Genomic DNA, 13,851 nt, shown 5'->3' on the forward strand with positions numbered 1-13,851 from the left:
CGAGAGAGGAGAACATTTTAATGGTTGCACAGAGGAGTCTGTGAGTGCCCAATAAATATAGCTAGGAAAATATAAAAACACCAATGGCCCGATCTCAACAGAAAATGAATAGCAGAATTTGTAATTGAAGTATGATACACCAGCGAAAGCAATTGCATGAAGGCGTAGAGACTATCTAAAAAAAGAGATGGAAGCTGCGTGGGAGCAGAAACAAACATGCAAAAAGAAACATATGAGAAGTCGCAAGATTTCTACATCATCTGGTACTGGTGTACTAGCCATTGATCATCTGCTTCTCCTCCTCAGTAAAGCTGGGCAGGCGTGACCTGGGTCGACCCTCGGCTCTGCTGTTGTTGTCCACACGTTCCCGTACCACGGCCGGGTAGTCGCCGTCGATGTAGATAGGGTTCGCGAACAGGCCCAGCTGCAAGGTGATCATAATGCAGCAAGTGCTTGAAGCCAAACCAGAGAATCTGAACAAAGAAAATGTCAAAGTGGGCCACGGAAACAAGGTGTCTGGGCTACAAGTACACACAAAAACTAATCCTTATAATCAAAGGACATTTAATGCTGCTGGGCAAATATGAAATAGATAGAGACACTCTCAAAGATGTGATTCTCACTCTTTCCTGAACAACGCTAAGTCGCATAGCGCATGTGCACCAATGACAGAGAACACCTATCTCGACATGCTGGCGAACTATGCAGTTCCACTTATGCTTCCCGATGTCATTTTCCAGTAGGACGTTGCGCCCACCCCCCCTCTCCTCCCCACCCAACCCCCAACCACCCACCCATGATCATGGGGTTGTTACCACATTTCCATATTAGGCGTTTCCCAATCTGACTCTGCTGGATTATAATGCATTAATGCATGAGGGTTTATCAAGGACTCAGCATACAGAACTGAGGTTATGCTAGATTTCAGACAATGCCTCTACGTATTAGCAGAGAACATAAAACCTGTCATGATTACGAACATGTGACGAGAGTGGAGTACCTTTCCGATGTCTGTCAAACAACAAATGCTGCCCACTTTAAATATAGTAAAACCCTTTATTATTTTGTACGAGATAGTAACACGAGGATATGAAGTTTTGTTCACTATTTGTACTTGCATAAGCAAATTTATCCCTAGAGGGGGTCTCCAAAATCTCTGTTGAACTGTTTTATATTTTTAGCTCTGTCCACAACTGATGTCATGTCAAGATCTTTACTTTTATTATGCCTATGTGGACCCAAAATAGTCTTCAATCATTGTTTAAATCATTTCAATTGAGAGTTGTCTGTATACAAGGTGATTCAAAGGTCCTATTACAGGCTTTTAAGGGCTGTAAAGGGGCTTTGTGGATAAAGCCTTGATGATTAACCCGTGTCCGAAAACGTACTGTCTGAAAAATAAGTTTTGAATATAGGATCACTTTCAAATTTCCCATTTCACTGTACACACATATAGGACGTAGTGAGGTCTGACCAGCGCTCATCTACAGGAGCACATGACACGGGCAATGTTTCGTTGCCAGCTTGTCGCCTACATAAAGTAGGACGCCCTCTTCGCACTCGAGAGTCGGAGAGCCTGTGGAGCAACAGAGTAAACTCTTCTAGCTGTGAGCTCGCCAGTTCCTCGCAGCCGCCGCTGAAGTGGGACGAAAATAGTATGTGGTGTCTAGGTCCCGGATTTTAATGACATTAAAACAGTGAAATATGCAGGCATTTACGACCTAAAACTTACATAAATATGACCTTAAAAAATAAAATAATTCTTTTCATAAGCTAATTTTCTTGTTTATTTGGTCATACACCTTTCGACATAAAATTCACTTCCGAACAAACGCTTAGTACAGTACTTACTTTTTGGAGAGTTTGAAGCTAACTAGCATTTATTTTTGAAATATTTGGTTGTGTGTGAAAAAAAGCAGTACACAGTGAAAACAATGACACCTATCCAAACAATTAAGCTACATTCTAACCACAGCACACCACTTGTTTAAAGTATTCCAAATTCGTTCACATGCCCTGTCAATCTGCAGTTTCTACACAGCTACACTGGATCTCGAGATGAATTTCTTAGATTTTCGCTTCTCACAGGAAAGCTTCTGTAAAGCTTGGAAGGTAGGAGACGAGGACCTGGTGGAATCAAAGGTGTGAGGGCGGGTCGTGAGTTGTGCTTGGGTAGCTCAGATGGTAGAGCACTTGCCCGCAAAAGGCAAAGTTACCGAGTTCGAGTCTCGGTCCGACACACAGTTTTAATCTGTTAAGAAGTTTCATATCAGCGGACCCTCCGCTACAGAGTGAAAATCTCATTCTGGAATATTTACCCATGTAATGACTACAGGAACTATCAGGATTGGGGAACAACTACTCCGGTGATCACGATGTTTTCTTTCAAAACGGATCTCCTCTTGCATGGGCTCTCACTGCTTAAACAATGACTAAAGAGACGGATACAACAATGGAATTTTTATTTTTATTGATTTTTGACATCTACAACGCCCTGGCATTATCTTTTGATTTTACCTTGTACTAAGGCATCTCTAAAAATGCTATGAGTCATCAGCACCTATTGTTATTTCTGCTGAGGTGTTGATTGATCACTATGTCGGTTCTTCTTTCCGGAACCGTGTGACTGCTACGGTCGCAGGTTCGAATCCTGCCTCGGCCATGGATGTGTCTGATGTCCTTAGGTTAGTTAGGTTTAAGTAGTTCTAAGTTCTAGGGGACTGATGACCACATCTGTTAAGTCCCATAGTGCTCAGAGCCATTTGAACCCCCGTCGGTTCTTCTTGCTACAGGGAAAATGGCGCTTAGCTGTTGAATCCCAGAAAACTATCAAAGTGCTTGTAGTGGTACATAGAGTTACTCTACTTAATGTCACGATGGCAGTCAGAGTTGAAGGGGCACTTTACTGGTAGTTTTATCATGTCACCTACGGAAGATGACACTACAGCTGAACGACTTAGCCACTACTTTGTGCCGCGGAAGTTCGATACTACTCTTAATTTTTAAGAAATGAGTTGGATAATGTAATAACTACTCATGACAGGGAAGGGTCAAAGAGAGATATCAGCTGTCACTTTGTTATGAGACACTGCTGTTCAGATATCTTAGAGAAACCTGGTTCGTAATTTGAACAGAGTTCATAAGATTATGAGTACTAGTTTCTGTGAAATAAACGTGCTTCTACTGAAAATAACATTACGGCAGCTAAATTACGTATAATTTCTTTTTTGCACGGAATGGATAAATGATACATACAAAAATGTGATTTAATTTCTCGGTAAAAATGTGGTTTAATTCCTCGTCAAAAGTTTTTTCCGATTGATAACGGCCTGTTACGCTCTGTAGACAGAGAGCGTCAATTTACTAATTGTTACTCGCCTTTCCTTAATGAGTGGCTACAATCCCTTATCTCGTTGGCATAACCATGAACCTAACAGCATTTACTACGTCGACAAAATGAGTAAAGTTTACTTACTACACAATCTCCTGAAAAATATCACCAGTCAGTCATATTTACTACACAATGTGTCAAAAAATATCATCTTTCAGTCATAATCTCACGTAGAGAGAAATAAAACCTCAAAACGAATTTCCCAACTACAAAAGTTTATATAACATCTACTTAAAATTGGTAATATCTCATACCATTGTAAATGTCAGATTATGCAGTATCACCCATTCCTGTTAAACGGATAATCGTGTTGACAAGACAGTGTTTGAGATCAAACATTTTATGGTGCGGTTCTCCTACCTGGAACTGAAACACTCGTTCCTGAGCCTCCAGGGATTCCTCCAGGTCATCGTATGGTTCGAACCAGTCACAGTTTAGTGTGATACCGACTTTACCTGAAAAAAAGGACGATAATTACCAATAAAGGCCAATGCACTACATTTAATGCTTTTTTGTGTCAGAAAAAGGAAAAACAATGGTCGTATGAATGCATCGAGAGTAGACTAGCTTTACAGTGCATGAATGTTAAACTTTATCAGAAACGGACTGGCATCCTATTACATAATTAAATTAATATCACAGAGTTTTTAGCATACTTGGAAGATGGGCGACAGCTTCGCATCTGAAACATCAGTGGCATAATTAGGGTTATTAGCCCTGCCCGTAATGTTTTGTGTTGAGGGTCGGCAACCGTTGTGTGCTCGTTGCTAATGAGAAATGGGTCGAAGCTGGCCAGATCAGCCGTGGCTAATAATAAGCAGAAGCCTGACACAGGCATGAGTCTGTGTACACTGGATGTTTGCCGGTAGAGCTAACTATCAACCGCTTGGGTTAATGTTGCTACCAAATAGCAACCTGGGACTCTCACTACAATCACGGAACTACAAGTACAGGTAGAAGAGTGATGTCGAGGTGGTCACGCTTATAGCACTGTCCTGACGCGGTCTGCGTTGGACGGCGGTCTGGAGGTTCTTCATTGGCGGCGATGTTCAAAGAGGCTCTCACGGCGCCCGCAGAAACCTTCGAGGCACCCGCTCTGGCAGCATCGATAACCCACGATACTGCGGAATGTAACAGTGTAGCGTGGATAAACACGAAAGTGTTCAACAAATTTCGTGTTTCTTCGTTTTGGTATCAAATGCGACCAGATATTTTACAGCATACGACCTTCTGCCAGTCTCTTTCCCCGCAAAGTACAAGGGCCAGTCAAATAAAAAGGAGACAAATGGAAAAATGTAAGTATACTATTATTTGAGAAGTAATGACCATGATTCTTAATACTTCTTTCCTACAGAGAGACAAAGTGGTCAGTGCCTTCATGGAAAAATGTTTGCAGTTGCCTATAAGAACCATGACTGTATTCAGGTGTGCTCCTCTACGTCCGAATAAGATCGAGGGTCAGGAATGTCTTTCGTCGCTGCTCAAAAATGTGAAAATCATTTGGGGATATATCGAAACTTTATGGAGGATGTTTAAAGGTCCCCCAGCGGAACTTCTGAAGCGTATTGGAAACAACCTGCCATAAAAATGTCCATCACACATTCCTAAGGTTGCGTCGACTACGCTGACCATAGTTTACAATGATGACAATTATGTATATAACATATTTTTATGAGAATTATGCAGTGTCGAGGCAAACCATCAACTATGGTCAGCTGTCAGACTATATTCGAAAGCGTTTTACTGTTAATAGAAGCAAGAGTTCAACTGTGATATATTCGACAGTTTTATGCCCAATTGGAACACGTAACGTCAGGAAAGCTTACTGTTTTACAAGTGTACTGCGTAATCATTATGCTGCTTGAAGATAACTGATAATGACATTGCGTTACACCAGCAAGCATTTGTAAAGAAATATATACAACGACGCAGCCAAGAGAAGAGTATAACAGCTGTTTTAGCTCTCTGTTTTTCTCTGTCGTCTGCTGCTTCCTTTTGCAATTGCAAAACATCTTCCGTGCCCATAAAATAGTTACACAATTTTAGTTATACAAAGAATAAAACGATATCGGCTGGTCAGTTTTAAGTAAACGGCAGTACATATTTAATTGTAAATTCTGAACTCTTTAATATGCTATCAGTTTCGAAGCGACATTACTTCTCTATGAGACCATGCGACAGAAATAGATCGGGTAAAATCCATTTGCATGTGCTCACTGTACGATCAAAAATAAGATGACCGGTGTTTGCAGATATCTGATAAACGACGTGATCGGTTTGTGCATTTACTGCTGAAGATGGAAATGAGCGTTTGGCGTCATTGGCCGGGAGGCCCCTCGCGGGGCAGGTCCGGCCGCCATATCGCAGGTCTTATTACATTCGGCGCCACATTGGGCGACCTGCACGCCGGATGGGGATGAAATGATGATGAACACAACACAACACCCAGTCCCTGAGCGGAGAAAATCTCCGACCCAGCCGGGAATCGAACCCGGGCCCAGAGGACGGCAATCCGTCACGCTGACCACTCAGCTACTGGGGCGGACACTGCTGAAGATGTACTGATGCGATGGATACAATATCCGAAGATACCTACGGTGTGTTATTCAACAATTACAGGATGACTCAGCAGGCAGTTGTGGCCGAGCGGTTCTAGGCGCTTCAGTCTGGAACCGCGCTGCTGCTACGGTCGCAGGTTCGAATCCTGCCTCGGGCATGGATGTGTGGTGCTTAGGTTATTTAGGTTTAAGTAGCTCTAAGTCTAGGGGACTGATGACCTCAGATGTTAACTCCCATAGTGCCAGAGCCATTTCAACCAGGATGCCTCACAACAAACCGAGAGCTGTGTCCGATCTTTCCGGGCAACGAAGTCAGAGGAGGAAACCCCTGGCAGCTGATGATATGGCCTTTCGTAGGACACTAACACGTGGCGTATCGCTTTGGCAAGCGTGCGGACGGACGGACGGACGGACGGACGGACGGACGGACGGACGGACGGACGGACGGACGGACGGACGGACGGACGGACGGACGGACGGACGCACACACACAAATCTTACATTGAGGTAACAAAAGTCACGTGCTCCTCTTAATCTTGAGCCCGAGGTAGAGCAGCAACTCTACATGGCATGGACTGAAAATGTGGTTGGACGTCACCTACAGAAATATTGCGCCATGCTACCTCTACAGCCGTGCATAATTGCGAAAGTATTTCCGGAGCAGGATTTTGTGCGCTAACGGACCTTATCCATTAATGTTCATTGGCATTCGTGTGGGGCGGTCTGGGTGACCAGATCATTTACTCTGTGTGTCCAGAATGTTCTTCATACAAATCACGGACTATTGTGGCTCGACGACACGGCACATTGACATATAGAAAAACGCACCATGAATATCTGCAAATAGTCTCCAAGTAGCCGAAGATCAATATTTGCAGTCAATGATCGGTTCAGTTGGAACACAGGACCCAGTCTTTCCCTTGTAAGCACAGCCCACACCATTATGGAGCCACCGCCAACTGACACAGTGCCTTGTTGACAACGTAGGTCCATGCCTTCGTGTAGTCTGCGCCACACCCGAAACCGGTTCTTACCGACAGAAATCTGGACTCATCTGACCAGGCCACGGTTTTCAGTCGTCTATGGTCCAACCGATATGATTACGAGGGCAGGTGAGGTGCTGCAGACGATGTCGTGCTGTTAGCAAAGGCACTCGCGTTGTTCGCCTGCTGGCATAGCCCATCAACACTCTGCGGCACCGTCATAGCGGATATGTGCTTCTTACGTTTCACATTGATTTCTGCAGCTCAAATGGTTCAAATGGCTCTGAGCAATATGGGACTTAACATCTGAGGTCATCAGTCCCCTAGAACTTAGAAGTACTTAAACCTAACTAACCTAAGGACATCACACACATCCATGCACCAGGCAGGTTTCGAACCTGCGACCGTAGCGGGCGCGCGGTTCCAGACTGACGCGCCTAGAACAGGTCGGCCACACTGGCCGGCTTTCTGCGGTTATTCCACGCAGTTATGCTTTTCTGTTAGCACTGAAATTCCACGCTGCTCTCGGTCGTAAAGGCCGTCGGCCACTGCTTGGGCTGGAGTGAGAGGAACTGCCTGAATTTTGATATTCTCGGCACATTCTTGACGCTGTCGATCTACGAATATTGAATTTCCTAACGACTTCTAAAATGGAATGTCTTACCCGTCTACTTCCAACTACCATTATACGTTTCAGTGTCCGTTAACGCCCGTCGTGCGGCCAAAATCACATCAGGCAACAGTTCACATGAATCACGTGAGTACAAATGACATCTTGACCAATGCACTGCAGAAAAATGTTCTAATATGTGAGAAATCTTACGGGACTTAACTGCTAAGGTCATCAGTCCCTAAGCTTACACACTACTTAAGCTAAATTATCCTAAAGACAAACACACATCCATGCCCGAGGGAGGACTCGAACCTCCGCCGGGACCAGCCTTACAGTCCATTACTGCAGCGCCTAGACCGCTCGGCTAATCCCGCGCGGCACGCAGAGCACTTTTGTACCTTATGTAAGGGCTACTGTTGCCATCTGTATACGGGCATGTCTCCATACCAAGACTTACGTCACTTCAGCGTACAAAATAGCAGTATCGCGCCCTCTGATAAATTCAAGAAATGTTGCTGGTCTTAAGAACTACTACTGGCAATTTTAGTCTGATGATAATGGAGAGTTTGATCCTCAAATGTGCCATTCTTTCTAATAAAGCCTTTCTTCCCTTGTTGGGCTAAGTGAACTTGGAGAACATTAGAAGGCGGAGTTCTGAAAACACTTGTTGGTTGTAGCATGAGCGTCTGCATAATGTCAGAGCAGGAATGTGGCGCCTAATGAATGCTACCAGGATAATTGGGACGGAGTTCCTCATCAGTCCATAATTTCTGAAAACTGTGTGAATAAATATATTAAAGCACACTAACTGATCAATAGTTTCCGAACACATATTAATGAACGTTAATCTAGGGTGGGTCAACCCTTCGCCTTTATGACTGTTTTAACTCTGTTTAGGACACATGCTTTGAGGTGCCAGAATATCTGGCAGTCCATTTTTCATCAACAGCGGAATTCTGAGAATGCAGTGATGCGTCTTGAGCGAGTTATAAGTTTCAACTCATCCCAAAAGGTGTTCTGTTGGGTTCAGATCGCGATCATGGGCTTGTTAATTCATTTTAGGAATTTCTTGAAGGAATACACTGACACTTGAGCGTATATATCAGTATATTCCCTGTTTACATTCTAGATTTGGGCTCTTACTCCATTACTGAATAAAATGGTAAATGCTGGAAAGTGCAAATATCTGAAAATTTTTTAAGAAATCGAAATATCGGATGCAAGTTGGTATAAAATTACAAGCTATACAGTTTCATCTTAGACCAGTGACGTGTTTTGATGTAATGGTAGAAACGTGGTGAAATAAAATGGCATCCCGCACAGTACACAGATAAATACGATAGTAGGATGAGATGTAAGGGCATATATTGTAATTTCATATCAGCCTGCCCCCGAAGAATCTTCGCTGGGTGTGTCGGTGGTGCGAGGCACGTTGGTCTCATGCTGATTAGGAGACTGCTGCTGGGTGCTGTAGAGTGACGCCACCTGGCAGTGAATGATGGGAAAGGAGTGACTTTGCGTGATTACACACGCTCTACCCTGCTGCAAACCGCTGGTTGAGTCTGGGTTTGGTGAGGACCATACCAGTCATCACGTGTAGCGGTGGCAGTGAAGTACAAAGGAGGTGTTTTTCGTGGTTAGTGTGGAGCTCCCTTATTACGCTTAAGAAGACACTAACTGCAGAGTCACGCGGACACCTTTTATTGAAGGGGCTCGCAGACGATGAGTGTTTCTATCAGGTTGAGAATTCTCCATGCCATAAAGCGGCTTCTTTCGAACAACAGTCTGTGTACTGTTCTGACCAGAATCCCCACCTTAACCCAATAAAACACCTACGGTATGCGTCAAATGTCGACATCGCCCCAGACACCAGCGTCCATTACCTTCTCTGATTTCGGCTCTAGAAAGAATGGGCTGCCAGACATTCAGACATCTAATTGGACGCATCCCAGGCAGAGTTCAAGCCATCACAAAGGCGAAGGGAGGACACAGCCCACATTAATGTCCATTAGTATGTGTCTGAATGCTTTTGATCAGATAGTGCAGTTGGTTATTGAAGCAATGGTCACTGAAGTCCTCATCTTGTTCCAAAGTAAATGACGTTAAAACTTGCTTACTGTGAATGGAATTTTGACACCTGGATTTGAGAACAGGTGATTTCTTTTCGGGAACAGTTGAGAAAGGAAGTGCAAACTCACCGTTCTGCGTGGAGCGGTACTGCTCGTCGTAGAGCCGGTAGACCATGGCGTGCGCCCTGATGACGGTGTGCGCCGCCAGGTAGTCACCGATGCCCGGAGCGTTCTGCGATGGAGCTTGGCCGCCGGTGGTGGCGTAGCCTTTCATAAACTCGTAAGGCTCGTTGAATGTTAGCCACATCTTCACCTGTGAGAGAAAAATGGCATCACAATACAGCTAGATGTCGATGACATTATATGTTGGTGTGTAGGGAATGGACACTGAACAGAAACACCTTCTAGTATCATTAGCTAGTTAAAAATGGAAAGTTTGAAGAAATCCCATGGTTGTCAGCACAGTTTGGTATAGGTAGGAATTCGACGAACCTAGATAGTTATTCTCCATCTCCAACTACCCCATCTTCCATAACCCTCGTTTTTTCTGTCGAATTACGTGTGCGTGTATATGCAAGATGTGGGAAACCAGATTACTGACGAAACTGTTTTTAGAAATCATGTATTTTTTTTCACAGACGGAAATGAGTGTTTCATGACAGCAGTTCCTACGAAACTGGACAGCCTGGGAAAAAAACGCACATAAAATTCCCTTGCTTCACTGTGGTAAAATGAGGTGAGACTATCTTGACTCTTGACAATATCGTCAAAACTGAGTGTGCTCCAATGAAATAAAGGAGTTTTATATATTCGGCATGTGGAAATCTTTCCGCACATCTTTAATGAAACAGTGACGTTTGCAGTATTTTTTTATTTAGGTTTGATTTACTATACAATACACAGTTCTGAGTCTGGGTCGTGCCTCTGTCCCCATGTTGTGCATGTATAGTACAAGGTTTGACCTGCCAGAGAGTTTATAACAATTGTTTGACTTCTTCTTCTGAATGTTAGTGCAGATCTCCATTGGTGGCTATCTGATACAAAAACTATGAATATTAACACACATTTGCCGTTCAAAGTTGAAAATGCATTAGGTGTAACTCAAATTCCCTCATCATCTTTACTGTCGAGAACAGAATCTTACGAAATTTATTGTATACAAGAATGCAGCATTTATCGAAATATTAGATTTCTCTCCAGTACAATATTTGTGTATTTAGTAATTGTAGCTGGATGTACGATTCATCTTCACTTACGTAAATATAAATTTGATAAGCAACCTCTAAGTTTCTCTCTTAGTCTGCTATCTAAGCTCTAACATTTAATACCACAATTAGGAAAAACCAACTTAAAAGACCACCTTCGTTGTTTAGTCTCTTGAAAACTGCCTTAAGACTGGAGTTCTTGCCTGTGGAATTGATTCGAAAGCGATGATAGAGAGACAGTGGCAATATTTTTGCCCCTCTTTATATTCTTGCTCTTAGTAATAACTGTAGCTGGATTTGGATTTCATATTTATTTATGTAAATACTGTTTCGATAATCAATCAATAACAGATAGTTGGTATATTAATTTAATATCAAGTTTTAGCTTACAGATTAATTCCTTGAAAATGTTAGTGTTGGAGGAAGGCTACAATCCTGTTTGAGACCCTCGCTCCATTTAGTCATTGTTATAAGTGAGAATAGAATTTTACTTTCACCTTCACATTTCTACACAGGCTCCTTCAACAACTAGCAAATGATCGTGGATTCACTGTGTACCTACCTTCTTCTTATCTATTCACCTAAAATTTTTACTAAGTCAGTAAATGTGATATGAGTCTCTAAGGTAGGATTCCTCTTTGTTTATATAATTTGGTTCAGTATGAAATGCGGATACGCCGCAATCGATGCACCTATAGTAAGTTTGATAATTCGGAGTCCTCTTTCTCTGACAGTAAAAATGACGGCAGTAGTTCTCTTGTTACTTCGCTGCCCTGTCAAATCAGTGACGATCACAATTTATTCACATCAGAAAGTTTCTTCGTTCTCTTACTTGAATTTTACAAATGCTTCTTTTAACTGCGCCTTAGTTCTTTATGTTTATTTTACAACCGGTTTTGCACCCGCTTCCACATCGTAGGTTACTCTAAGTCCATTTTTAACTATACTGTCAAAGCTCTGACACTTAATGCCCCCCATAAAAGAAAACTGTAACTTAAAACACTAAATTCGTTGTTTCACCTCTCGAAAACCCCACGAATTTTCCAATAGTGCATGCCTTAGGACGTTATTCGTAGGACGATGACTTAGAGACAGTACGAAGATTATCTCAGCCGTACTTCACGGAATGCGTTTTATGCTGACTGCGGTATAGCTCCCACGAAACTTATTTTTGGGTCTTAGCATGTCTGAAGCCAAGAAGAGGAGGAACGTTTTGAACAGAAATGAACTCACCCTGTCACCGAAGTTGTCAAAGACCACCCTGGCGTACTCCAGGAAGTAGTCCGCTAGGATGGGGTTGGGCCAGCCTCCTATGTACTGCAGGGCTTGCGGCAGGTCCCAGTGGTACATCGTCACCTGGAAAGGAGAGAGTTAAGTGACGCACATAGATGGCTAAGGTATCGCTGGAGTTTCATCTTGTAATAGTGTTACAAACTGTCTGAAATACACTGACTGCGTTAAAGAGCACGAATAAATTCTTTTTTGGCGCAAGCAACCAACTGTTGTACGCCGAAAATTCCTCTGTAAAACCCAAAATAAATATACTACAGTCGTGTGATGTTATTATCTACGTTCTTTGAGAAAGTAACTGACATTCAATACACAAAAGGCTGCTTGAGAGGAAATAAATAAAGAAGAAATCCGAAATATCGTATGACACAAAAATCTAGTTCCACTGCTCCCGAGGAAAACACACAGTGTACGCGACAACTGAAGATTCAGGTTTAAAGTATCACAGACCAGGTGGTAATCAGGCCTTACAGGTGGATCGCAGGTTCGAACTTAGGAAGCGAGGGGAACGAAATTTGCCGCGTCCTTATCAAAGAACTGATCCCTACATTCACTTTGATTTGCTTAAGGAATTAACATAAAACCGAAATGTCGATGGACTGACGGTGATTTCACTACTGTTAGTTCCAATTGTTTTCTAGTATCTTAACTAATACGTTACCTTTGTCAATGATGAGTACAAAGAAAGTCCTGGAAATGCAAGATCTAAGCAGTAACGAGAAATGTGGAAGTATAAAACGAGAAGATTAAGCAAGGTGCTTATAATAAATTTCATTTGGAGTGCGATGCATGTGTGACATGTTGATATATAAGGATGGACAAGTAAACTTATCGTCTAATGAAGGATTCTTTGTAACGTTCGTATGTTCCTGTAAGTTGTCCTTTATTGACATTGTTCCATTTGCAGCGGATTACAGTGAACATTATCCTTTGTCTAGCCTCACCAGCCTTAAGACAAAATGATGCTGATGATGAAGTCCCATATTCCGTAAGAGCGTAGGGGACAACGCGGGAGACCCGCACCGCCGTGCTAGGTAAGGTCCTAGTGCAGGTGGTTTGCGATTGCCTTCCTCCTACCGTAATGGGGATGAATGATAATGATGAAGACGACACAACAACACCCAGTCGTCTCGAGATGGGTGAAATCCCTGACCCCGCCTGGAATCGAACCCGGGACCCCGTGGTCGGGAAGCGAGAACGCTATCGCGAGACCACGAACTGCGTGGACTATAAGACAATGTGGAAGACTAGAAATGTCAAACTAAGTGCCTAGCCTCACATTAATAAAGAGCAACAGAAAACTATGTATCTCTTGTTTCCATTCTTTTGTTTTAAAGTAACAATTTTTAATAGTTATTTGCATCCGAAATATTGGAAATGCCTTCTGGTAGCACAGCATTATATTGCAGATCTCATCACTGCAAATAATAAAGAGACAGCTTAGATTATAAATAACTTAGTGGGAATGTTCTAAACGCTGTATCAGGAAGTAATTGGTTGTAAACGCCAATAACAAACATTTTGTTTCAAGTGCCACTAATACTGAGGCATAACGATATATTACTGACAATACAAGTACAGAAATGCATTATTGCTTTACCTAGCAGAACTACAGTAAACGAAAATGATTACTGGTATATTTTTAAAATTTTACAGGAGAATAAAAAAACTAAAAAGTCCCTCTGAATTTACTTCCGTTTCTTATTAATCGAAATTCAGATTTTCCAAAGATGACTGTAGAG

General features: G+C 42.6%; 1 protein-coding gene across 1 annotated transcript in view; it reads right to left on the reverse strand.

Annotated features, from left to right (window-relative positions):
• LOC124805749 (myrosinase 1-like) overlaps nt 1–13,851 on the reverse strand; it is a 56,816-nt gene that overhangs the window by 13,035 nt on the left and 29,930 nt on the right. The window contains exons 6-9 of the mRNA XM_047266317.1: nt 12,053–12,175; nt 9,744–9,927; nt 3,752–3,846; nt 280–424 (exon numbers count right to left, since the gene is read on the reverse strand). Of these exons, the coding sequence (XP_047122273.1) occupies nt 280–424; nt 3,752–3,846; nt 9,744–9,927; nt 12,053–12,175 (547 nt within the window). The remainder of the gene's footprint in view (nt 1–279; nt 425–3,751; nt 3,847–9,743; nt 9,928–12,052; nt 12,176–13,851) is intronic.

Source organism: Schistocerca piceifrons, chromosome 7, assembly GCF_021461385.2.
Source record: "Schistocerca piceifrons isolate TAMUIC-IGC-003096 chromosome 7, iqSchPice1.1, whole genome shotgun sequence".
NCBI lineage: Eukaryota > Metazoa > Arthropoda > Insecta > Orthoptera > Acrididae > Schistocerca > Schistocerca piceifrons.